The sequence below is a fragment of the Bos indicus genome, chromosome 28 (assembly GCF_029378745.1).
Source record: "Bos indicus isolate NIAB-ARS_2022 breed Sahiwal x Tharparkar chromosome 28, NIAB-ARS_B.indTharparkar_mat_pri_1.0, whole genome shotgun sequence".
Taxonomy (NCBI): Eukaryota; Metazoa; Chordata; class Mammalia; order Artiodactyla; family Bovidae; genus Bos; species Bos indicus.
In genome coordinates, this window is record NC_091787.1 from 30,935,467 (window position 1) to 30,961,853 (window position 26,387).

At 51.7% G+C, this 26,387-nt stretch overlaps 2 protein-coding genes across 14 annotated transcripts in view; one reads left to right on the forward strand and one right to left on the reverse strand.

Moving 5' to 3' along the window:
• The window catches only part of SAMD8 (sterile alpha motif domain containing 8), a 122,498-nt gene that overhangs the window by 40,817 nt on the left and 55,294 nt on the right, over nt 1-26,387 (forward strand). The window contains exon 1 of one of the 3 annotated variants that reach the window (XM_019953981.2): nt 24,665-24,899. The exons of 1 other annotated variant lie outside the window; for it this stretch is intronic. In XM_019953981.2, coding sequence (XP_019809540.2) covers nt 24,726-24,899 — 174 coding nt within the window. In that variant the 5' untranslated portion in view covers nt 24,665-24,725. Of the gene's footprint in view, nt 1-24,664; nt 24,900-25,016; nt 25,131-26,387 lie in introns of those variants that run through there. One more of the 3 variants, XM_070782004.1, reaches the window with a different exon arrangement.
• DUSP13A (dual specificity phosphatase 13A) lies at nt 10,064-23,070 on the reverse strand. Of its 11 annotated transcripts, none has more exons than XM_019953937.2 (9): nt 22,854-23,063; nt 21,846-22,063; nt 20,306-20,358; nt 17,885-17,980; nt 16,697-16,791; nt 13,944-14,033; nt 12,791-12,964; nt 11,149-11,369; nt 10,064-10,509 (listed from the first exon to the last, which is right to left on the reverse strand). In XM_019953937.2, the coding sequence occupies exons 1-9, from the start codon at nt 23,060-23,062 to the stop codon at nt 10,307-10,309; spliced, it is 1,359 nt and encodes a 452-aa protein (XP_019809496.2). In that variant the 5' UTR covers nt 23,063; the 3' UTR covers nt 10,064-10,306. The 11 variants fall into 11 exon arrangements, 10 of the variants coding, with proteins under 10 accessions (XP_019809496.2, XP_019809493.2, XP_019809494.2 ...); XM_019953934.2 differs by having other exon boundaries at nt 17,786-17,980; nt 22,854-23,062; XM_019953935.2 differs by lacking the exon at nt 21,846-22,063 and having other exon boundaries at nt 17,786-17,980; nt 20,306-20,513; nt 22,854-23,062.

The following is a 26,387-nucleotide window of genomic DNA, read 5'->3' on the forward strand; positions in this document are numbered from 1 at the left end:
CTCGTGTTTTCATAAGCAACTTCACTACTTTGGTGTCTGGTCACACAGTCTCAAACTTGTCCTTGAGGCCAGTTCTCGAGGGGCATCAGGTGTGCCCAGGGCCTGAAGAGACCCTCACTGCCACAGTCAGTCTGGCTTAGAGCGGGTGGAAAATTCACACACACTCCCTTCCCAGAGCACCTCTCACGTGCTGGGCAGAGTTCTACAAGTGGAGGGAAAGGTAACAGCAGGAGAGGCTGCGCCACCGTCGTCATGTTGCTGTTCTTCTTTCCTCTGGGATGTGCAAAGGAACTGAGGCCACTCTATTTATCTTTAGCTCTTCTAACCTTCCCTGCAAGCCCCCTCCCCACCTGCTGGGAATTTCAGACACTTAAATTTGCTAAATAATAACATCCCAGATTTCCAGTTAAAAGCTCAAACTCAGAATCCTCTTCTACTGTGCAAGCCAAACTGTGGATATATTGTAATATGGATTGTGGAGGTAGTACATCAGGGTTTGCTGCAAGAGCCATAAAGGTGGGGAGGGAGCCTTGATGCTGTGGGGCCCTTTGAGCCTGGCTGCTGCTCATGTCAGGCAAAATGTCCGCCTTCCAGAAAAAATAAGTAAAGAGCAAGGCACTCTCTATACCTTTCACTTCGTCCCCGGGACCCTGTCTTAGAGAATGGAGGTCACCGCTCCTGCCCCTCCTCTAGTACTTGTTCTCTCCAGTCACTCACTGCCTTTTTCTTTCTCACCGGAAAATCCTCTGGGCCTCCTCTTACTGGATTTGGCCTCTTTTTCCCATTTGTCAGGGGCTATAAAAGTGAAGTGACTTCCAGGTAGGGTTGACTGATTTACAAATACATTTTTATTTTAAGCATCTCCTCTGTGGGCTTCCCTAGTGGCCCAGTGGTAAAGAATCCACTGCCAATGCAGAAGACTTGGGTTCGATCCCTGGATTGGGAAAATCATCTGGAGAAGGAAATGGCAACCCATTCCAGTATTCTTGCCCGGGAAATCCCATGTACAGAGGAGCCTGGCGGGCTGCAGTCCACAGGGGTCATAGAAGAGTCAGACATGACTTAAGAGACTAAACAATGAGAACAAATGTCCTCTACAATATTTGGGACATATTTATAATAAAAAATTATTTGTTGTTTATCTGAAATTCAGATTTAACTGGTGTCCTATATTTTATCTGGCAACCCTACTTCTAAGCAACTTGTTCATGGGGGAGATGATATAAAAGCACAGCCATTGAATATTTTCAAAATATTATGCCTGATATAAGGCTTTACTCCTGCTGGTCTCTTGGCTGGACAGACTGGCCTCTCATAAAGAGGGAGGCTGCCCCCCACCTCCTCTATAGCACGGGCTGTTCCCAGTTCCTCAGAGGAGCCCATTGTGTGTGTGCTGTATGGAGAAGGCAGGGGAGACCATAAAGCAACCAACTTTGGCTTCCTGCCCTCCCTCAGTCCCCTGCCCATCACACCAGGCAGGCTTCCCTGGGAAGTGGGTAGCCCCATCCTGCTGGCAAAGCTGTTGCTTATCTAGAACTTTTACGAGCGCATTTTTATTGAGTTGTAATTGGAAAAAAAAAAAAAACTCCAAGACATTCCAGATTTTTCTCATAAGCCTGCTTCAGGCATCTGTGTGTGTGTGTGTGTGTGTGTGTGTGTGTGTGTGTGTGTGTGTGTGTGAGACTGTGGGAAGCATTTAACTTTTCTCTCTTCTTCCCTAAGTTAAGGACCAGAATAAAGATGAACTGGGGGTCTGGAGAGCCTGTAAAACTCTTTTCATTAAGCAAAAATTCTAGTGTTTGGATAATGAGGGCTTTAGCTAAGAGGGCTGCATTTATCATTACAGTCTAATATCCTAATGTAAGTTTACAACAATATCTAAGAAACTTATATGTAATAGAATGCAGAGTCTCTTATATGTGTAAAACTCCTTGGCAAAAGTGTATAAATCATATACATTACTTAAAAGAATGAGAAAGTAAATCCAGATGATGGCCTCTTAGAAATGGGCTGGTGGTGACCACCTCACTGGGCCCCATCACTGTTCTGAGAAGCTAATGGAAAAAAAACTGCATCTCTCTTGGGGCCTGTGTGACCAGGCCTCCCTTCCCCAGCCAGGAAGGATGGAGATCCAGATATTCCTTCCCAAGGCCCCTGCCTTTCTCAGCAGGAAGGAAAGAAACACCAGCTTTTGTGGAGGACTTACTGTGTGCCAGGCACTGGGCTGCTCCCCTGTTTCCATCATCACAAGAGCCCTGTGCAGTGTGGCATCTGTCCTGCTTTTGCCCTTGAGGAATGTGAGGTTCAGAGCAGCTGACTGTCAGTCCAGGCTCACATAGCTGGTTAAAGGATGGAGTCTGAATGGAAACCCATGTCCAAGGCTCCTGTTCTTCCTGCCGCCCCATTCCCACCCTGGGCCACTCAGCTCAGCAGTGGCAGTGTCTGTTATAATCTCCTTGTCTGGAGATGTATTGCTGCTTCTTGGGAGGCACAAAACCAGACGGAGAGTGAGAGGGGTAAGGCTAGCTCCTCCTGTGCAGTGGCTGTTTCTGCGACAGACCTGCCTCCACTGACCCATTGTCCTGCCCAACTCATTTTTTTCAGGGGATACCAAGGATCTGATGGAAATTCAGGAAGGAAATAGTTGAGGTTCTTTCAAGGACCCAAGGATAAACTCACTCTCCAGTGACCTCAGGGGTTCATTGTAAGAACACACTGGAAAACAAGGAATCTCCTGGAGAATGGGAGTATCTCCCAGAATACACCATAACTCCAGTGACCAGGTTTACGTGGGATCTCATCAACTGTCAGCTGCTCTTCATCAATGGCAGCCTCTTACATCAGACCAGTCCACAGGCCTCTGACTACCTGAGGGTCAGGAGAATAACAGTTAAGACCAGCTTGGCTGCAAGTAACAGAGCCTTGAAAAACAGGGGCTTAACCAAGACAAACATTTCTTTCTCTCTCATGTAAAGGGGGTGTGGAGGCAGTGGAGTCCAGGACTAGGAGGGATCCAGGCCAATCCCATTCTCACCCTTAAGTGGAACACACATTGCCCTTCAGGGAGACTTATCAGAAGTTCCACACAGTAATTCACTACATCTTATTGAATAGAACATAGTCACTTGGCCAAAGTTACCTACTAGGGAGGTTGAAAAACATTCTACTTTGGCTGGGTGCCACAGTAGAGCTTACTTGGTGGCTCAGATGGTAAAGTGTCTGTCTGCAATGCAGGAGACCCGGGTTTGATCCCTGGGTTGGGAAGATCTCCTGGAGAGGGAAATAGCAACCAGCTCCAGAATTCTTGCCTGGAGAATCCCACAGACGGAGGAGCCTGGTGGGCTACATACAGTCCATGGGATGGCAAAGAGTCGGACATGACTGAGTGACTTCACTTTCACTTCAGTGGGTACATTGCCACCCAGCTAACAATTGAGGTTCTTCACCAAAATAAAAGGGGAGGATGGACATGGGGAACAAATTGAAGGCTGTGCCCAGGTGCCCATCCTGGTGCAACCGTCTACGGCTAGGACAGCAGAGCCGTAGAGTCATAGGGTACAGAGTGTGTGACACCAGGAGTCCCTCGGAACGAGGCACTGAAGTGAGGGATCTTTCATGGGCTGTACAGAGTGCTGTCTGTGTGGGATGGTCTATGAGGGGCCGTGAGAGCCCCTCCACCTCACCCCAAGTTTCCGCTTTGTAGTCCTGCCTGCAAGTTCAACAGTCAAGTGAAGATGTGCCTCGCTAGCACCCTTGTGATCCTGGGGAAATTAACCTGCCCTCAGTTCTTTATACACACGTGTATTTTCTCATGTCTGCTTAACGTGCAACCCTCTGCCGTAGTTGCTTCCAGAATCAGGAGGCTCTAGCAGTCAACAGCACTAAGCTAGAGCCCTGGGAGGCTTGAAAACTAGTCTGATGGAGTCCTAGTTATGGGTCCCAGGAACCCCAGTGTGGCTCTAGAGGGTGTAGGAGACAGAGTCATACCTGCCCAGGGCTGTAAAAGGGTAAGTGTTTCGAGGGATGGGCTGATGGAAGGCTCTGAAGTAGGGGCTGGGATGCAGGAAATCTCAGAGGAGGGGAGATTCTAGCAACTCCCCAGGAGAGAGGGCCAGGTTAACCAGACATCAGCGAGCTCAAGGAACATGGATAAAGAGATTAGTGCAGAAACCTGAGGGCATAACCTGAGAAGAACTGAGTGATCTGAGAAGAACTGAGTGATCTGGGGAAAGGGACAACACTGGTAGCCCATTCCTCCTGCCTGCCAGGGACGGGGGAGCAGGGCAGCTAGCGGTAGGGTGGGGTATTTCCCTTTGAGTTTTCTTCAAACCAGGTTTCCCTGAGGCCCCAGGACTACAGAGTTCATACTGTAGCTGCCCTGGGGAGGAAGTGGAGGAAGCAGGTGTCAAGGCCAGGCTGTGAACCAGAAGCCAGCAGACCCACAGGGGCCTCCTGGGGGCCAGGAAGTCAGCAGGAGTGCGTTTGCCTGGAAGTTAGGTAGCTGTAGCTTAGAACAGAGCTTGAGAGAGGAGGGGGATGTTCTATTCCTGGCAGCCTCCCCACTTTGTCCACCCCAAAGCCTTTACCAACAGCATTCCCCCGGGCCTCTAACCATCCTCTGCTCTCCAGTGGGGCTCTTGGCAGAGAGAAGCCAGGGCTTCACTGTCATCTGTCCTCCCTGTACTGTGACGCTGCCTTCATGCACCCAGCACCTGGGTGGATTGATGTGACTGCTCTGTCCTTTTTCCATTCACCCGTTCCTCCGGAGGCTGATTTAGCGCTTAACAGCTGGGATTTCTGGTCAGACTGGCTCTGCTGCTGTTGACCTGTTGACGAGTAAGAAACTACCCCAAGCATTTGTGGCTTGAGAGCATTTTGTTTTATCTCATGATTTTGCGGGTCCTTAATTCAGGCAGGGTCAAGTGGACTGTTCTTCTGTTCCACGTGGCACTGACACCTATTCCAAATGGTATCCAGTTGGCAAGTGTGCTGATCTGAAGGGTCCAAGAGGAGGTCACTGTAAGGTCTGGGGTCTCGGCTGGAAGGCTGGACTCAGCAGGGCCGGTCAACCAGTTCCCCTATACATGGCTGCTCCAGCCTCATGGCCTTGGGGGAGTCAGACGTCTTGTGGGGTAGCTTGGGGCTCCCAAAGAGAGTGTTCCTAGAGCTCCGGGCAGAAGTTTGTGAGGCACCTTACGACCCAGCCTTAGAAGTCCCAGAACATACCACTTCTGCCCCAAATTCCATTGGCAAGCAAGTCACTAAAGACCAACGCAGAACGAAGGCTCAGAAAGTGTTTAAGAAAATAGCTTGCTGACTGAGTTTGTAGTATGATTCTACCACTGCTAGCTAAGTGACCTTGAGAAAGTTTGCTTAAACTCTCTTTGAACCTCAGTTTTCACATCTGTAATATGGGAATATTAAAAATAGTATCTACTGCTATGGCTTATAAGAATTAACTGATTATATATATCTCACAGGGGGCTTCCCTGGTGGTTCAGATGGTAAAGCATCTGCCTGCAATGCAGGAGACCCGGGTTCGATTCCTGGGTTGGGAAGGTCCCCTGGAGAAGGAAATGGCAATCCACTCCAGCACCCTTGCCTAGAAAATCCCATGGACGGAGGAGCCTGATAGGCTACAGTCCATGGGGTCACAACGAGTCGGACACGACTGAGCGACTTCACCGTATCTCGTATCAGTGCCTGCTCTGGGAACGCCTACTCATGATCACCAGTATCTGCAGTTTCCTTTTGTTCTTGGGCACCCTGCTAGACCACGTTTCCCAGCCGCTTCTGCACCCAGGTGTGACGTGACTGGGTTCTGGCCCTGGGAACTAGAGGGGAAGTGATCTACATCCTCCCTTCTTGCTGCCGCTTCCACCCATCAACTTGTGTTCTGAGAGATAAACTTTGTTGGTCAGAGCCACAAGCCTGCTTAATGCTCAGGTTAAGCTGCTCAAAGTTAGCTGCTATCTGTCTTAACCTCTCTGCATTGATGTTCTTGTCTGTAAAATGGGGTGATAATTGGACTTACCTCATAGGGTTGTGAGGATTAAATGAAATGTATAGTTGACCTTTGAACAAGGGGGTTAGGGCCACAGACCCTCCCACAGAGTTGAAAATTCATGTATATAACTTATTACAGTTGGCTCTCCTAATACACAGTTCCTCTGTTTCCATGGTTCCTCCAGATCTGTATCACTGATTTACATTGGTGGATTCAACCAACCATATATCGTGTGGTACTAAAGTATTTACTCTTGGAAACAACCTGTCTATAAATGGACTTAAGCAGTTCAAACCTGTGTTCCTCAAGAGTCCGTTGTATAGTTTGACTGATGGGCCTAGCTTCCCTTTGATCATAGTTATTTCATCTAAACCCTATAAACTGGTCATGATTACCTTTTTTCTTGATGCAAGATAAGCCATAATCAAGCCTCTTGAAGGTTTTCAAAAGATAACATGAATTTGCAGTATTTTAGGCCTAAAACAAATAATGGGCTTCCCTAATAGTCCAGTTGGTAACGAATCTGCCTGCAGTGCAGGATACCCCGGTTTGACTCCTGGGTTGGGAAGATCTGCTGGAGAAGGGATAGGCTATCCACTCGAGTGTTTTGGCCTTTCCTTATGGCTCAGCTGGTAAAGAATCCGCCTGCAATGTGTTCGATTCCTGGGTTGGGAAGATCCCCTGGAGAAGGGAAAGGCTACCCACTCCAATATTCTGGCCTAAAGAATTCCATGGACTGAGTGACTTTCACTTTTTTCAAAGCAAATAATAACAGCATCATTTAAATACAGAATATTTCCTAAAACCCATTTGCTGGTGGGTTTTAAATATAGAGAATCGGTTGTTTCTCATTTTAAAAGTTTAGTCAATTTATATTTTTTAACTAGGAAATAGTTTAAAAATACCAAAAAAAGGAAAACCAGATATCTGTACTCCCACAACTCAATATTGTCAAATTTTAACATTTTGCCATATTTAATTTCTGTTTTTTTCCTAAAGAAATAAAACATGATGATGAAACTGAAAAAAAAAGATAGGTAATGTATCTAATATACTCAGCATAGTACCTGGCATACACAAAGCATTCAGTACTTGTCAACAAATTGTAAAAACTTTTTATTTCTTAGCTACCCTTCAAGCAGCTTCCTCTAATGTTAACTTCTTATATAACCACAGTCCAAGTTCATGGTCTTAACAACACCTCACTTCTTTCACGAGCCTGCTCCATAGAACAGGAGGAGCAGATGCTTTATCACAGACTTTCTGGGCCAAGTGTGGCAGCAGGAAGGCTTCCTGGTGGAGCTGCCAATCTGGAGCTCAACCTCTGTTTCCTCGGGTGCTCTGGGGCATGTTTTTCTTTCCCTGCCTTCTTCACCCCATATGCCCAGAATCTGAGTCCAACCCTTAGAGCCCCAAGAAGGTAACCTGCAGAAACAAACGCCCCAGGCCCAGGCTACGGCTCTGTTCCAGATTCAAGGTACTCCACCCAGCCAGCAAGGGCCAGCTGCCCACAGTTATAGACCCGGATGTTGATTTAGAGACTAGTTTCTGGAGCCACTATTTTGGATCCTGCTGACCATGCACGAGCAGGAAATAGCAACAAGGGCTGAGCTGTCAGGCAGAGCAAGGGGATCCAAGGGAATTGGGGGTGGGCAGGCTGGGCTATGGGGCAAGGATTAGCTTTGTCTGCTCTGGAGAATTATAGGCCTCACTAACCCAAGGGAAAAGCCGAGAGGTTCTCCATCCTGCCTGGTTGGGCGCAGACTTCTGCTGGGACATGTGTTTACCTTTTGGAAGAGGCCCAGAGAGCACCTGAGGCAGCCAGCTGGGACTAGGAACCACTGCTGCGGGGAGGAGAACGGGAGCTGCTGGGCAGCACCTGTCCTTCGCGGCTAGAACCCAGAGATCCTAGATCCGGCAGGCAACATCCAGCCTCATTTTAGCTTCTCTGAGCCTAAGTTTGTTCATCTGTAAAATGGGGATATTAAGTCTCTATGACCCAGAGAGGGTGGTACATGTTTGTACGGTTCATAAATTGCAGGAGTGAGTGGGTCCTAAAACACATCCTGTGCTCGGCTCCCTGAGTTGAGCACCATGACTTGGAAATAGGTCTACTGGTTTGTTCAGAGGTGACTCTTTTTTTTGATTTGCAACAAAGGAAAAGGACTTGCCCTCTGAAAATAGAGCAGATGGCAGCGAAGGATACAGACTCCTTAAGCCCCCAGGAGAGGGTCGGGCTGTCCCCAGAAAGCCTTGGCAGGGGAGCAAAGAGAGATGTCATGGGTGGCCCAAGGAGACAAGATGAGCTGGGAAGAGGGTGTCAGGGTGACCAAATGGTGAGATGCCGTGGCAGGTGGGGCTGGGAGGAGAGGAGGTCCCCTATGGAGGCAGGCCCAGTCCTGGGGCCAGGTGGGGAGCCACTCCCCCTGGTGGCCCCCGTAGAGAGGGCACAGTAACACAGAACCCTCCCTGAAGGTAGGGTTACAGCCAGAGAGGGTGGGAGTCTTGGGGTCCTTGAGCCCAGAGAAAGCCTGCTGAGAGGCTGCCAGCTGGAAAAGAATGACAGAGTTCCGGGCACTTACAATTCAGATGACGGGTGATACACAAGGGGTAGATGGACATTTTGGTAGCTTGAGAGAGAACACTTCACTGAGGTTTGCAGGGTCCAGGGGGCTCCCCAGAAGTGACATCTAAACTGAGACATCTCAAAGAGACCCCAGTGAAAACGTGTGAGGATGTGCTTTCAGGCGGTGTAACCTGAAGCATGTATAAAGCACCAAGAGGTAAGAGAGTGGAACATTTCTGGAAAGTGCAGGTGGATTTAGCATTTCTTAATTACACAGCATGTATGGGAACAGAATTAGAGAAATGTCTGGAGACGTGAGAAATTCTCAGAAAATGAAGAATCTTTATACTTTGTCAAGTTGTCTGTCTTTGAGGGGCTGTAAGTGTTAGATCAGATTTTCATTTTAGTAAGATGTCCGGGGCCTGCGTGGAGATTGGGAGGGGCAAGGCTAGAGGCAGAGAGACCGTCGGGCTGAGCAGGAAGCCAGGTGAGAGGTGAGGTGGCTTGAATTTGGGTAGTCGGCAAAGATGAAGCTAAATGAGCAGATCCGAGCTCGCTTGAGGAGATAGAGTTGGTAGGCCAACTGGAAGAAAGGCAGGAGTCCAGGGTGACACCCACCATTGGCTTGGGCGATAATGTCCATCAGAACCCTTCACTAAAGTGGGAACTAGGAAGAGGAATGGGTCCAGGTGGGAGGTGATGAAAAGTTCAGTTTGAAATTCAAGTGCAGTATTCAAATGAAGGTGGCCAGTAGTATACTGAGGTTTTTGAGCTCAGAAAAGAAAACTGGGCCACCACGGGGGTCTGAGAGTCATCCACCTAGAGATGTGAACTGAGGCTGTGGGAGCAAGAGGACCTCCCCCTCCCCCAAGGAGTGAAAACACAGAGGGAGAGAAGATGCAGAGGCCAGAACTCTCAAAGAGACCTTGCCATTCAGCAGGGGTCAGCTGGAGGAGGCAAGGGCTCCATAGGAACCGGCAGAGAGGTCAAAGGAAGGCCAGCCCATCTAGTCCTCATAAACACCTCACGTACAGTGAGGAATTGGGGGCTTTTTGCACTGTTTTATTTTATTAGGGCACAAGAAGAAACGCAAAGCCAGTGTTGCGCTATCATAACCATCCTTCACCAAGAATTTTGGCATGTCTCCTACCCTCTTGTTTAATGCTTCTGTTAGGCTTCTGTGATTTCAGTCAGTGCTTTTGAAAGCAGACTGAAGATGAAAAGCCTGACTGGATTCAGGAGATACCAGCATGTGTGTGCACAGCACGTTTTGACAGTCGGTTTTGATACAGGGCAGGCATGTGAAGGATGGTGATGCCTCAAACTTTGGTCTTTATTCAGACAGTGGACTCAGACTCTGTCTCTAGACTGCCATCATAGGTTGTCTAGCCTTCTGGAACCTCCTGACCATCCTAGGAGTGAGCCACTGCCCCACAAACCACCAGAAGATGAACCTTCACCAGCAGATGAACTCACCAGAAGATGAAGTCTTTATTATGATGAACCTTTTATTATAGAGACAGACTGAACTCTCTTTTGCATAAAGAATCTTTGGATTGGGTCAGGGAAAATCCACCTGCTAAAGGTCATCACCAGCTCTCCCTGCCTCTGCCTCAGCTAAGCCCCCACTTGCTATTTACATCTCAAGGTCACCGGAAACAAGGCCCCCAGGTGCAGGCTGGTTAGGTGGGCCGTGCCGGCCAGAGGGTCAGGATTCCAGGCTGCCCACCAGGTCAGAGCCGCCCCGTCTCCCGCCCCAGTCGGTTGTCCAGGACCTGGAGCTGCCGGAGGAAGCCCGAGTTGGGGCAGATATCGCGGTGGGCCTGCACTGTCTGGATGGCCTCCACCAGCGTCATGTTCTCGCAGATCATGAGGAAGGCCAGGACAACTGTGGCAGAGCGGCTCACCCCCATGGCACAGTGTACCAGCACGCGGCCTGTGGGGAGACCCAGCCGGGCATCAGGCACCCATCCCCGAGGGAGTAGGAGATGCTTCTGCCCAGCTGTCACAGCATCCCTTACTGCTCAGGCCCGAAAAGAAAGGGACTCGCTCGAGGTCATATAGCATGTTAGTGGCAGGGCTAAGGGTAGCAGCTGGAATCCCCTTCTCCTGCTCCAGGGTGCTTCCTTTGCCACAGGCATCGTTTGCAACTCTAGCATGGTGAGGGTCAGTACTCCTGGAGTCCCCTGGGTTTGCATCAGATTTCGCGGGTGTCCACCCACCTCCCTGTCCTCCATCCTTCCCTCTCCCCTGCCCCTGCAGCTCCACACCAAGGCCTCAGCATAGAGGAACCCACTCCAGAGCCCTTGCTAGGTCTTGGACCTTCTGCCAACACCTGGCCTCTTACTGAGGGATATGGTTACCCTGATGACCACACTGGACCTTAGTTATATCTATGATTGTTAGTCTCAAGGGTGAGGTTCCCCCCAAAGGGACTGCTCACTAAATGCTAGTAGTGAGCCCCCTGGGGTGGGAGGGTTGCTAAAGGATCCCACCATCCACGTATTGGAAAAGTAGATAACCCCAGATCCCGCCTGCACCCCTCTCCATTCCCATTCTTTCCCCAGCAGCTGACCTTGGGGAACACTGAGGGCACTTCGGATGTATCGAGCAACAGGCAGAAAGTAGACACTGAGGTCAAAGAAGGGGTTGTCATCAGCCTCGATGCCATAGTACTCCAAGGGCATTCCGCGGTAGAACTTGGCACCTGTGTCCACCTGAAACTTGCCTGCGGCAACATTCACAACATGTGTGATGCCCAGCTGGGTCAACTTTTTCTTGTCCCGGGCTGCGTACCTGGAGGGACACAGGAGGAGGTGGGGTAGAGCTCACTGAGTCTGCCCTGGCTGTGCTGGAATTCACCCCTTGGCCTCCTCTGCTGACCTCTTCCAAGGGTAGAACCTGGAATCAGTGAACTGGTCTGATTCAGAAATGAAGGGGCTCCATTTCACTCAGGCCAACTTTTCTGGAGGGCAGTTCAGCCACATGCATTAGAAGCCTCAAAAACGCGCACTTGCCCCAGCCTCCTAGGAACTTAAAGAATTCCAAATGTGCTCACAGACAAATGTAAACTGTATCTAGTGACATTTAAGATAGAGAAAATTGGGGGGCAGGGAGAATCACTAAATAGCCTGTAAGAGGAGACTATTGATACAGCTGAATGAAATACCGCACACCCACTAAAATGTGGCAGATAGATGCAGGGGAGCAAGAAAAGGTGTTGGTACTATCCTGAGAACCTATGAAAAGAACAGGATAACAAAATAGAATGTCGCTTAAAAGTGCATTTAAAGTATGTTGTGTGGTTCCATTTAAAAAGTTTCCTATATAAAGCAGATTACAAAATGAGATTATAAAATGATACCATTTTTGTAAAAAAAAGAACTGTGAAAAAGCATTTATGTATGTATGTGTGTATGCATTTTTTTTTTAAGTCAAGGATTTTATAACTGGTTATCTGTGCATGTAGGGGAGATACATATTTGTCATATTGTTAATAAGATATTGATCTATATTTTCTAAATATTAAAGAAAACTTATAACATCCACATATATTCATCCATATGTTCTAGATTTTAAGACAACTTTTAGGGAAAATGACTCATATTGCACACTGTGTCTATATATATATCCTAGAGAAACATGTGTGGTTCCTAGGGTACATGTACTAGAATGCTTTTAGAATTTCTGTTTATAATAGCCCCAAAGTGGAAACAATTCAAACAGAGTGGATAAACTGTGGTATTTACATGCAAATGAATAATATATAGCAATGAACTGTATGCTACACATACTGCTGGCATCTCCCAATTTTGAGCAGACGACGCCAGGTACAAAATACCCAACATGCCTCGATTCCTATCACTTTAAAAGCTGGGCAAAACTAACACAAGTGGTGAAACTGTAAAGAAAAGCAAGGAAATAACTATTTCAGTACTCAGTGGTTATCTACAGGGGAAAAGGTTATGCCGAGAAGGGTTCAGTGGAGGCTTCCGGGGCACAAGTAATGTCTTATTTCTTGACCTGGGGTCTGAAACTGAGGCTTTGTGCACTTTCTTGGATATGTTCTAGTTCCCCAAAGTAGTAACAGTGTAAAAGGAAATAAATATGTGAAAAGAGATGGTCGGAGGCAAAGAGGGTGCCAACTCTGCTCCTCACAGGCTCCGGGCAAGGGTCCCCTTCTGCTCCCCCCAGCCCCCACCATGGCTCGTACTTACGCGTCTCCCAGGAAGAGGTTGGGCCAGACTTCATTGATGTGGTTCAACATGGCAGCCCGACGGACCCACAGTAAGCGCTGCAGCGAGGCCAGCGTGGGTGGCTGGTAGGGGGACACCCGGACTGACCCATGGATCTTGGGCCTCCGGAGGTCCTGCTTCTGCAGCGAGTCCATCCTAGAACAGAGTGGACACTGCAGTGGCAAGGGGCAGGCTCCCCACAGGTGGGTCCAGCTGACATGGAGGCCCAGGCATGTGCATTGCCCAGGTGCCACTGGGATGCTTCAGAAGGGCCTCAGTTATCTCAGATGAGGTTATTAACCAGCTTGACTGGGGCTGAGGCCTAGACCCTTTCCACAGGAAATCAGGAGCCAACCCCTTGTCATCGCTGTGGAGCCAGGAAGCCCTCTCCCCTACCCTCTCCAGAGGCCCCTGGTGTTGGAAACTTTGTTCAAGGGCCCCTCAAAGCTCCCTGTCGGAGAAGGCAATGGCACCCCACTCCAGTACTCTTGCCTGGAGAATCCCAGGGACGGGGGAGCCTGGTGGGCTGCCGTCTATGGGGTTGCACAGAGTCAGACACAACTGAAGTGACTTAGCAGCAATCCAGTGCAGACCCCACCCCTTATGTCTCTGGTTACTTGGGAGTTTGTAAGGATGAGAACTCCAGATGGCTGTGGCCCACAGAAGGCACTTAGACCCCGACAACCGGGCAGCTCATCTCAAGCCCCGTTTTTCTGCTGCTTACAGGGCTGGTCCTCAGGCTCCCATCCCTTCCCACCTTCAGGTGCTTGAAGGTCAGAGCCCAGCTCTGGAGTTAAGGAGCCTGGGCTATGAACTGACCCTTGTTGGCACTTCCCTGCTGAATGCACTGATGCCTCTTGGGCGCTGGGGCCTCATTCATGGAAAGTCCCTATTTTACATAGGAGGAAGCTGAAGGTCAGAGAGAATAATTGGTTAAGTGATGCTCAAAGTTGTATGGTCACTAAGGAACAAGGCTAGGGTTTCAGTCCCATTCTTATGCCTTCAGGTCCACCCCCAGCCTTCGCATTACCCACTTTGAGGACTCCAGAGTGGTTGCTAACCCATCTTTCTCTACAGGGGAGCCTGCTGTAGCTGTTCCATGTCTGCCTATAGGCCCTGGGATTTTCCTCCTTACCCCTGTGACTCAGGCCAGTGCTGCAGGTCAGGCCTCACCGCGGTGGGGTGGCTCGTATCAGGAGTCAGCTGGCTGAGGGAATCCGAGACCCTGCAGAGCTGGGATGTCAGTGGCACCAGAACCTGGGCCTGGTGCTGGGCTGGGAAGGAGTGCCTCTCTTGGCTAACTGGCCCTGGCCCCTTCAACCAGTAACTAGGGAAGGTACAAACTGGGAAGAACTTCTTTGTTCTGTGGTTGGCGGTGCCAGGACCAGGAAGAGAAATGGGCACCCAGGAGGCCACTGGCTTGGCCAGGCTCACCCAGCGGGCAGTGGGAGGGCAGGGCGGAAGCGAAGACCCGGCTTTCCCTTTCATCCCACTGTGACCTCTCAGGGCAGGCAGAGTGGCCTGCCACCTACCTACGGCATGGTCTGGGGCCAGGAGTGGGGGAGTGGGTGCAGGGACAGGACCCAGCACGTGAGCAGAACGAGGCAGGGGCAGGTTCCGCCTGGAACACAAACGCTGTGAAGCGGCTAGAATTCCAGGTCCTCCCCTTGGAACCGGTGGGGGTGGGGCCTGAGAGCAGACGCAGGCCCCTGTGGACTGAAGTGCAGTCCTTCCACACCTCCGGATCCCTCTCTGCTTGGTGTCTCTTTGGGGTTAAAGGCTCTTGGCCCTGGGAGATGGGAGGCTACGTGAAGTGGTAGGAAACGAACTTTAGAAAGCGTGCAGAGAGCCTAACCACAGCTCATTCTGAGGTCAAGAGCAAGTCTTAGCTCCTGTCTGGGACATGATTTCTCTTTCTTATCTTAAAGATACTGGCCTTGCCTGCTTTAAGAAGTATCTGGAAGGTCTGATCTGAGAATGAGAGAGGAGTGGCTGGGTTTGCAGAAACTACAGGGAAGAGCAAAGTGTATATTGTTGGCGTGCGGAGAGGTCGACAGCCACATGGGTCTGGAGCTACCAGCTGGGGCCGCAGGAGTCCCAGGTGGGGTGAGATGGGGCTTTGGGAAGCCTTGCGGGCGCAGCTGCAGGCCTCTGAGCTTGGTGTGGGGTAAGGCCGCCACCCAGTGTCCAGTGGGTGTCTTGCAGCTCAGCTGTGCCTGGGACCGGCAAACTCCTGCTGAGACAGAATTTGTCCCTGATCCTCCTGGAGGCTCCTGGGAGATGGAGGAGCCAGCAGAGGGGTCGGGGATGAGAGCTGCTAGGCCACAGCCCAGCCTCAGCCTCCTCAGGGTCTAGGCCCAGGTCTGGAGAAGGGGGCCTTTTCCTTGAACATAGGAGTACTCGTTGTTAGGCCTCACCTTGGACCTCACACCCAATGCTCATGGATATACCCGCTACGTGTCTGCTCTATCCTGCGAGGGCCCAGCCCCCACCCAGCGACTCATCCGTAGAGCTCTGGGCACACCCACAGAAGGGAAGTTGGTGGCTGCAGCAGGCCCTGGTTTCTGCCATCCCCAGATCTAGACTGAGAGTCCTGCCTGACCCCTCCTCCTGCATCTTCTTGGCCACAGCTGGGTGAAACCTGGGCCCGATGTCCAGACAAGATCGGGTGCGTCCAGGGTGACGTGGCTGTAGACATGGGCCCCACGTCCAGCAAGGATAGGCTCTGCACCCCGCTCCCTCCGATGCCCCTTCTGCCTCCTTCCTGAGTCTCCCCCTAAGCTGAGCAGCTGCCCCTGTGGGCGGTGCTCTTCCCGCTCTTGAGTTGCTGCTGTTTACAAGTTCAGACACCTGTTTTCTGCCTTTGTGCCCCTCCTCCCCTCTATGTTGCTGTCGCCGGTGCCTCTGTCTCCACCCCCTCACAGGAGCTCATGCTTCCACACAGCCCCCCAGCACACCACCTGACATGCCACAGCCTCAGACCAAGGCTCAGGCCTCTGCAGGGCAGGGGAGCAGCTGTCTGCCATCCACCCCCTCCCGGTCTTCCCTCCTGCTCATTCTCTCCTCCCCCTCCAGGCAGACCACATGGGACTGTGGCCACAGGAGAAGTGGGGCCAGAGAGCTCAGGGCAGGACAAGTGAAAAGTCTGGCGAAGGAAGCCTTGGGGAGGGTGGCAGGCAGGCGGCCAGTGGGGAGCTGCCTGTGACCCTGCGCCCTGCATGCTGGCCTTGGAGGAGGGCAGACCTGGGCCAAGTTCTCGGGTCTGGAGCTGGGATCTGAGTGGCCTTCTCAGCCAGTTTTCTCAGTGGAGCTGCTGTGAGAATGCCATGAGACAAGGAAGTGTTAAGGGCACCTCCCCCAGTGTCCACCTCCTGGTAGATGCCGAATAAATGGTGCATCTTACTCTTATTATCATCACTCTTACCCTTTGAAGCCTCAGTCATATCCCATGGGACAGTGAGGCTTGGTCTCTCTTTGTGTTCCTTAATTTGTCTTTCTCTATCCAGTAATGGTTATTGTATTTACCACTAACTAAGGATATGCTTTGTATCAGACAGAGCTAAAGGCTTAAATTTTTCTCACTGAATTCTCACAGCACCCTTATGAGGCAGATAACATTTACTATCCCCATTTTTACAGATGAGGAAACTAAGGCTCAGAAAGATTAAGCTCTATGCCCAAGGTCACACAGCCAGTAAGCACAGGAGCCAGGATTCAAGCCCAGGTTGATCTGATTACTAGGCTTCATCTGTGCCTCTATCTCCGACCCAATCTCTCCGCTAATCCAGTGCAGCTGCCTCTCCCACCCCCGACATGCACAGGCACAGGTGTCCTGGCCCTCTTTACCCAGCATGCTCTGCAGCCCCCAGAGTAGGGGCACTTACCCACCTGTGGGGGTATTTGGCCCAGGCTGTGGTCTTCTCTGACGGGCACTTTTTGCTCCCAGCTTTCAGACGCCTGTCTCTGCACACTTGATGCTGTTTCTATTTTTTGATTGGAGTTTAATTATAAAGCATGATGTGCTGCTCCCCTCCTCTGGCCTCCCCCTGCCACTCCCCACTCCCCCACGGGTCTCCTGGCACGGTCATTGCCAAGCCCAGCCAGGCACCTGGCCCCGCTGGGAGCAGAGGCAGTCTAGCAAGGGGGTCTGCCTGTGGCGTGTGTGGATGTGGTCATGGATTGTGGGGCAGGAGTTAGGGAGATGGAATAAGCCTATTGGGAAGGTTCTTTGGTCTTCATGGGGAGCACGTGGAGTATGGGCAGCAAGTTAAAGCGAGAAGGCGTCTCCAAGGGGGAGAGCGGGGAAGAGAACAGCCAAATCATGTCCCAGCTGGCAGCGCTGACACCAGAACCCAGGCCCAGGGGCCCCTCGCTGGGAGCCAAAGGTTATAGGACTGGCCCCAGACTAAGATCCAGATCAGGCTGAGGGAAGTATGGGCAGAAAGACAGACAAAGATCTAAGTGGCATTCAGAGCAGGTCTTTGGAACAGGCCCGGCCTACAGTCAGAAACCGTGCGTCTGGAAACCAGCCTGTTCTCTGTGAACCCCTTCCCTCCCCCAGAAGACACTCCTGGAGCAGACCTCACCATCCCTTTAAAGTCCCTTCCAAGGCTGACAGCTCAGTTAGACACCTTGGGTTTGGGTCTGTTAAGAATTCTCACTCTTCAGAGACCCTCCTCATATACCCATGCTTCAGTATTCTTCTCCACTCACACCCCCAGATGACCGCAACACAGATGATTACCTGCAGCCACGCCTCCTCTGGGTCTCTGAAGCCCGAGCTCCAGCAAGCTGGGCTCAGCCCTTACTGTGGCTACCTGAGCCCTGGCGAGGGCTGATGGAGGCAGCTGTGGCCACAGGCTATCAGGAGCACTTAGAACCGCCCCTCCACTCCCATGTCCCCCCACTCCTAGGGGAACTTAAAGCCCCTGGGAGAGGAGTCCTCAGGGCCTGGCTGAGAGGGCAGCCCCTTCCCACCTGTGAGAACTGGAGGCCATGGCTGAGAGGGAGTGCAGGCAGCAGGAGGAAGTGGATGGAGTTGCAGGCTCTAGGGCGGGCCCCGCACTGGGCTCTTACCATCTTCTGGGTATCCACGTGGGCCACAACCTCCAGCAGCACCAGCAGGGCCAGGGCAAAGTGGCAGAGCCCCATAGCAGGGAGTAAGGCCCAGCTCTGGAGGAGAAATGAACTCCATGTTACAGGCAGGTAAACCGAGGCTCAGGTTGGCCGGGACTCACCAGGGCAGGGACAAGAGCTGCCAGCTAAACCTGCTTCTGCCTTGAGCCCCTGTGTAAGATCAAGTGGGTTATGGGTGCCAAAAGAGATAAAGAGGCAAGTTTGAGGCCCAAGGCTCTTGAAGAGAGATGACCTGTCCCCAAAGCCCCCTTACTGCTGAGTCTTCAGCCCTAGGACTACTGTGTACAGTCACACAGGTTGCTCACTGCACAACTCTTGGGGACCCCAGCTTCACAGACTATTTTGTGGATGTAGCCCCAGGAATTGTGCAAGGCTATAGCCCAAGTGACTCCCCCAAAGCCAGCTGCCTGAAAAGAAGAATGCAGAGGTCTGAGGTCAGAGGATTTAAGGCCCCAGGCTGAGGAAGTGGGGTGACTGCGCATGATCAGAGATGTGCTGTTGTCCCAGTTCCCACAACCTGCCTAAAATGAGCAAGATGGGAAGATGCTCTTCCCATCCCCCTCTCGGCTGCCACACCTGCAGAACCCACACAACAGTTTCCCACCCAGCTTTGCCTTAGGCCTAATCCCAACCCCAGCTATAACCCCTATTTTCTTTCCTGGCATTCACCCTCGAACTAACCGAGACCTCCTTCCTGCCCCAATTCCCAACCCCAAGATGCTCATCCTCCTAACAGCACATGGGAAAGGGTTGATATTGCTCACGTGCTCCCCATGCATAGGCTGGTTATGCATTCGGAGACAAAAGCAGCTCTTATCCGTGGTGGGCAGGGGGGAGATTCGTTCATGTCCCAGGGAGGCTCTGGCAGGAGGAGAAAGCTGCTACTCTCCTAACTCCCAGAAGAGCCCAGGACAGTGTCCCACTTCCAGCTGGCAGCCCTTCTGATCCACTGGGTGGTGGGGCACAGCCAAAGTCAGGGTTGAGGAGAGATGAAGGAAGGAACAGTATGGGTAGCAGGAGCTGGAGTTGGGATAGGGGAAGTGGAGAGCATTTCTGGAGGCTTAACCTTCCCTCAGATGGCCCTCAGTGGGGATGGAATATAAGGAAGATGAGCTGTTGGAGCCAGACAGGAACAGCCCCAACATGGGCATGGTGGGAGAAGAAGGGCAGTGGGCATTCTGCAGCTGCCTCACAATCTGGGGGCCCCACAGCCTCTCCATCCCCAGGAAGAGACACCCCTGCCTCCTCTCAGTTGAGCAGGAAGAAAACACAGAGCTGATGCCAAAGAAATTACAGCAGCACCTTGGCAACCATCTGTGGGCTGGGAGCCTGAGATGCACCATTGCTGCTGCATAGGGAGAGCCAAGCTCCTTCTACTGGGCAGCTGGGGAGACTGGGGCCTCTAGCAGGAGGGAGGTGGCTTGGGCAGAGGACATAACAGAGATACAGGGGATCTGTCCCTTTTCTGCAGCCTAAGGCCTGAGGGCTTTTGCTCCAGATGCACTGAACACGCAACAGGAGGAGGCAGAAGGTAAATGGATAGACTTCAGGAAGGCTTTATGTCCTCTGGGGTCCCCAGAATCAGAGAGGGAGGGAGGTTAGGGAGGGTCCTTCTGCAGATCTGAGATCACACTGGGTGGGGTATGAAGGTAGAGAGCTGGGTGCTGAGTCCAAGGCAAAGAACTGAAGGGCGTGACGACAGGAGAACTTTGTATCAAGCAGGGCTTGTGTGAGGAGGTTGTGGCCAGCGGCAGGAGCACGTTCTCTTTCTCCATTGTGGGAATGGATGCGCGGGGCTGACATGATTAACTAAACCTGGAGCAACAGCTGCAGCCACACGTTTCACCAAGGACTGGGATCCAGACCTGAGGGGAGGGCGTGCAGGGGTGTGGGAAGGGCCAGACAGCCCTCAGGTACAGGACCAGCTGTGCTCCTATCTTGGTGGGGTTCAGGTGAACCCCACAGGCTTTTGGCCAAGGAGGTAGGGCAGGTCAGCACCAGGACCAGTTTGGAAGGCCTCACCTCTTCCATTTTATGCTTCCCACCCCTTTCTTTCCCAGCCTTTCCATCTTCTCTGGCTCTGGAGAATCTGTGGGTGGGCTGGGAGTAGGGGGAGGGACTGGCGATCAAGCTGCCTGAGCCAGGCCTAGGATGGGAATGGGCCAAGCCCCTTTCAACCCTCTCTTCCAGCCCCACTCAACCCTGAAACACAACCTCTGAACTGCTCTCATTCACGTCCTCTGCCAGGCCTCACCCAAGCCCTTATTCTAGTTGCACCCTTGCCCTCTGCCCAGCCCTCACCTAACCTGTCACTTGTCACTGCACCCAGCCTTGGCCCCTCACACCCTGCCCAACCCTCACCTGGCCCCTCAGCTCCGGCCTGCACCCCGCAGCTGCTGGTCCAGCCGGCAGAGCTGGTGAAGGAAACCTCTGTTGGGGAAGACCCATCGGCGCTCCCTCACGGTGATCACCGCCTGGCGCAGGGAGAGCTGCTGGCGCAGCATGAGGTAGGCCAGGACCAGTGTGGCGGAGCGGCTCACCCCGACCACGCAGTGCACCAGGACCTTGGCTGAGGAAGACATCCTGCTGAAAGACCCTTTCCCACCAGCCAGCCCACCCAGTGGCTGAGGTGGGGACCCAAGTTCCTTCCCTTGCTCTGCTTTGGGTGTATTCTGTGACCCTCTGCAAATCACTCAACATGTCTGGGCCTCCATTTCCCAATCTGTCAAGTGGGTATATCAGCACCTCTTATGCCTACCCTTGGGATGGGGTACACACACCCCAACACGGCTTCTAGGACTCTCTGTGGGCTGGCCCTGCTGACCTTGCAGCTTCACTGCAGGCTGTCTCACCCCAGCTCTCAGCTCTGGAAACACTGGGTAACTTGCAGTCCCTTGAAGCTGTCGCGGTCCCTGGCCTCCAGCCTTCCCACATGCTCTTTCAACTACTTGTAAAAGTCTTTCCCTTCTCTCAGTCTGACTAACATCTACTACTCATTTGTCAGGATTCCACTGAGATACGGCTTCCTGACTACTCATGGTATCACTTGGATCACAAAGCAGCTCATCCTTTTTGCATGGGGCCCAATGAATACTGTTGTAGAGGGAATTCCCCCCAACTTCCTGATCCGAATCCAGGACCCTGTCCTGTGCTCCCATCGCTCTTCACTTTTACTCACTCACCTGAGTAGTGCTCAGATGTAATACTTAACATTTTGAATGTCTTTCCACCAGGGACCCTGCTTTGCTTAAGGCAAGTATCTAGTGTCCCCTTATCTAGCTCCATGCCTGTCACAGAGAAGATAATAAATAGTTGATGAATGAATGGGTGAAGAAAAATGAAGGTCAGGATGCTTTGGATTGAAAAGTGCTATGAGCCACAGTCTTGTCTTTCCCATGACTCAGATGAGAAACCGAGGTATAGAGAGGAACACTGGCTCATCCGGGGTCGCGTAGCAAGGGGCACAGCTCTCACCCAGGATGAACACGAGGCAGCTTCCCCAGGCTCCTTTGTTGCAACCCAGGTATTAGAAGACTTTTTTTTCCATTTGAAAGTACTTTGGGGCAGAAACCAGACATCTAGATACCAGATGGCAATCTCCCAAGGCTGAGAGATGCAGAGAAAGAACTGTTTTATTGTTTGGGAGACCTGGCTTCCAGCCCCAGGGCTGCTCCTAACTTGGGGCATGACCTTGTACTTCAAAAAGCCTTCAAAAGGCCTCCCTTTCCCTGTCTGTGGAGCAATGCTACTGGATAAAGTGCTGGGACACTGAGCAGAGGATTTTAAAAACATGATGACTTTTTACAAACTAGGGATGGGAGGGCACTGATGTTAAAGGGGAAACTGGACATCCCCCCATGACTGAGCTGGGTAGAGCATGGGTTCAGATGCCAGGTCCTACCCCCAGGCGTGCTAAGGGCACGGTGGATGAAGTCAGCTGCAGAGGAGAAGTAGACACTGATGTCGAACTCAGGAAGGTCGTGGGCTGGCACCCCCAGGTAGCTCACACTGCTGCCATAGAAGTCAGGGCTGCCCTGACAGTAGAGGCCCCCGTGGGCGGCATTCAGCACGTGGGTAATGCCCAGCTTCCATAGCTCAAAGCGGTTATTTGCTGTGGCCCTAGGGAGGGGAGGAAGGGAAGCCATAAGGTCTGGGAAGGAGGCGTTGTCTGGTCCCCTGCTTCAGAGCGATGAATCCATTAGGGTCCAGAAGGAGCCAGAGGAACTTGTGGGGTTCACGGCTCACAGCCTCACCCAGGAGCTTTCTAGTAGGGGAGCTGGTAGTACAGGGATGTAGCTTTAGCCTCTCTTTGCTTCCTGAGGCAATCCACCCCTGCCATGGCCAAGACAGGAAGGAAAGGATTGCTTCAGCCCTAGGACCCAGCTGCACCTCCATTCTTGCCCCATGCCCGGCCCTGCACATCGGCTCTTCCTGGCCACTACCTCATACCTGCTTCTAATCTGCAAATATTTAAAGGTGACACCTTCCTTGATTCACGTCCAGTCAGCCTTCCTCACCCAGTCTGTGGCCAGAGGAGGAAGGCTGGAACCGGAAAGGGGAGCTCTCTGCCCACCCCATCTCTCACCCCAAATCACCACGATTCCCGGTCCTTTGCCCCACCCCATCCCCAAGACCCACCAGTTCTTCCTGATGTGCCAGAAGACTCTGGGAACCTTTGGGAGCTCCCTTCTTTCAGGCAGGCAAAAGTCCCTGCTCCCCCTGGTGGCTGCCCCTGATCACTGCACTGTTCCTAGCACGAAGGGGTCCTGGAGAAAGTCCCTGGCTTGGGAAACTCAGAGCAGAACCAGTTGCCCTTTCTCTCACCCCAACACCCCATCTCTGGTAAAGATCCCAAGAACTGTCTCTCCTTGTCCTCACCCCCACGTCCCTTCAGCCAACTACCACTCACGCATCTCCTATGTAAAGGTTGGGCCAAACTTCATCCACGTGGCTGGAAGAAACCTTCCCTGCCCTCAGGAGCTCCTCCAGTTCCAGGACGCTGGGGCAAGGCGTGGCTTCGGCATCTCCCCTCAGCTGTGGGAGCGAGGCTTCCGCCATGGGCCAGCCCACCCACCCCTCTGTCTCTGTGGTCACTCCTCTCTGCCTCTCCAGTGTCATTCCTCCTTCCTAGAGACTGGCAGGGACAGGTGAGACAGCAGCAAGTGACTCAGCAAATTACAGGGGCCTCCAGAGAAAACAGGACGTTTTCCTCCCCAAGTCACCTCCTAGCCTAAAACTGCCTGACAATAGAGAATCAGATATGTCTCTGCAAGTCACTTTACCTCTCAGCCTCAGTTTCTTCATCTCTCAAGTAAGAATTATAAGGATTAGCTGAAACAAAAGATACTCTGAGTCCAACACATAGTAGATGTTAATAGATTTAGAGTTCTGTATAAGGCTATTTGGTTCTGAGGACTGCATTAAGGTAGAGATCCAGGTGCAGGAGGTGGTTGGCTCCAAGGATGCATGATGGGAAAAGTTCTTCAGGTCTGGGTGGGTCACATACTAAGTGGAAACTGTATGACTGTTGGATGAGCTTCTGGATTATGGGACTCAGGGGAAGTTTCTTGAGGTACAGAGTCTGAGAAATGTGGAGAGGAGGCCTGGAGGACCTCATCTAGAGGGTGCCCACAGGGTTTGTGGGGGAAAGTTTGAACAATAGTTCTGTTATGAAGATGGCTGATTTCTCAAAAGAGAAGGCTAAAATGTGTGCCAGAGAGGCAGAAGGGAGAGTTGAATGTTTCCCTCGACCTTCTGAAGAGCCAAAGAAAGGGCTGTCATCAAAAATATTTTTGGGTGGGAGGGAGATTCCTCTGCCTATAAGGGCTTTTGTCCTCACAGCAAAAACAGAGAAAGATCTGTATTTGTCCTTATGCCAGAGGTCCTTGTAGGCTGAAGTGAGATGTCTTGCCCACTCTCAAATACCTTCATGAAGGCTTTGTGGTGGGGCACGAGCTGTAGTGGGGAGGCTCCCAGTTGCACCTGGCTTTGAGTTTGGTTTGAGGGTAAAGGCCATACCAGGGCATTCCATGGAAGCAGGCTGCACTCATGTCCACCCCAAAATCTATCCCCACTCCCATCAGAGCCACTGAAACCTGCCTTGCACCGCCCGAGGAAGCAAGGTGAAGAGGGGGCTGGAGCCCAGGTCGAAGGCGGTTTTACACTTGGTTTATGCCACTGCTAAGCCTGAGGTGGGGGCTTCCTTCAGGGTGGGGCAGTACAGTAAAGCGAGAAGAGCACAGGTTCTTAAGTTAGACTTCAGTAGGAATACTGGCTTCGGCACATATTAACTGCCTAACCTGAGGCAAAGTTGCTTGGCCCTTCTCTGTTGTGATACCCTGCAGAGGTGGAACAAGGATTAAGCGATATATTTATATGGCATTTGGCATAGGGACAGTAAGAGAGTAAAGGGGCAATAAACGGTAATGATGACTGGAGGTTGGCTCTTGGAGAGGAGCTGGCTCCCTGCCAAGGGATTGGGGAAAAGCCCCTCTTGCCCCCAATTTACTAATCCCATAGGCCCCGCCCCGCCTGTACTAGCGCCTCATCTCTCATCTCGTTAGCTTTGGACCAAATGCATCTCTCTCGAGTTTCCTTGCAGCCGTTTCAGATCGCAATCCTCCCCTCACGCCCATCTTGAACCCCGAGCCTCTTCCGGTTTTGGCTCCACCCCCTAGGGCTCCGCCTCCCGTCGATTTTCCCCGCCTCGAGAAGCATTTCCGGTTCGGATTTGAGCAGCTGCCGGCGCGGATGAGACCGCGGCCGGAGCCGGGCTGCGGCGATGCCTGCGCGCAGCCGCCACCGCCCCAGCCTCCACTCCGGCTCGCCTACCCGGGCTCCGCCCCCACCGCTTGAGGCGTCTCTCTCCAGGGAGGCCCGGAGGGCACCGGACTCCGGCAGCGGCTCGGACGCCGACCCGGAGACGGGTCCGGGGACCCCGATTCGGAACAAGGAGGTGAGCGGCAGCTGGGGTGGAGGAGAGGGGAGTTCGGGGTGGGCGCGTGCAGCAAGGGTGAGTGGGGGAGTCGGGGATGGAGGCGGGTGGGGGTGCCATGGACAGAATTCGCAGGGGCCGTGGGAGACGGTTGAGGGAGCGTGGAGAGTCCCCTTTAGAACGGAATCTGAGGGAAATGGAGGTTGTTGAGCCGAGGCCCTGAGGCGGGTGACGATGGCCCCAGACTAAGGAGTAAGTAGAGGCCGAGGGGCGAGGGAGAGGGTGTGGAGGCTGAGGGAGATGTGGCCTTGAAGAGGCAGGGCATGGAGGTTTTGGAAAGCCGGGTGGAGGTGAGGGGGAAAAGACCGAAGGGTCCCAAGGAAATGTAGGACTGGAGGGGCAGATGCTCTGCGATTTGGCAGTGGGAAGAGAGCCGATCCAGGGTCGATGTTCCCACTTGGCGAGAGAGAAGGAACTGGGGTGGGACTGACGAGATTGCTGACCTAAGGGGTTGGTACTAATTAGGGGAAGGATTTAGGTTTGAAGAGGAAGGGGCTCTAAGGTGGCAAGTCGTCTGGCCTTAAAGACCAGAAAGAGAGAAATGGGGTCACGACAGAAAAGGAGCCCTTGGGGGCTCTAATTTAGGGCTTTGGCGTTTTCACAGGTGTCTTTCATAGCATGGAAGATCTCTGGGGTAATATACTTGGATTATGGAGCTTTCTCGTTTGTGGACAGTGAGTCCTTATAAGAATCTGGGGTGAGAAGGGTGTTCTTTAACACTGATTTGCCCAAAAGACTAGGAGAAGTAGTGAAAACGAAGTGATGTTTGGAAAAGATAGTGAAAGGAGTGATTCTGAATATAAAGATAAATCCTTTGAATTTATTCTAACAGTGATAGCGTGTTTCTTTTTTCGTTTGTATTTTATTTAAATTTGTTTTGTCTTAAATACCTGACAAGTTTAGGTAATCTTAAAAAATTTTTTAATACTTTATTAAAAAAAAAAAACTAAAAAACGAGTTTGGACACTTAGATTTTGCAGATACTCAGTACTCACTGATTTCACTGTTGACAATTTGAGTTGACACATACTGGTCACAAGGTAAAAATACGATCACTGCAAGTATCTGGGTTAAAAGTATCTGGTTTTATCTACCTAAAAAAGTAGATAAAACTGTGTGAAAACATCACAGTCCAGGAGACTGCCAGACCTTTCTCTCTCCCATGACTCCAGAATTGGAGTTATCTCTTGAAAACTGGAAGGGTACCCTTGACAGATTTGCAGGACCAATACTTTGCAGATATTGTAGAAATAATATTTTTAGTAGAGTTATCTAGAGTAAGAATAGAGGATGCTTGTAGCTGGCAGTTAACAGCACTGAGATAGGTGGGTACACAGACGCCTTTTACTGTATGGAAGACATAGTACCAAAACCATGATTGTGCCAGAAAAATGATGATTACCATATCTATATTTGGTTGAAATAGGTTTGTTTTTGTTTTGTTTTTTG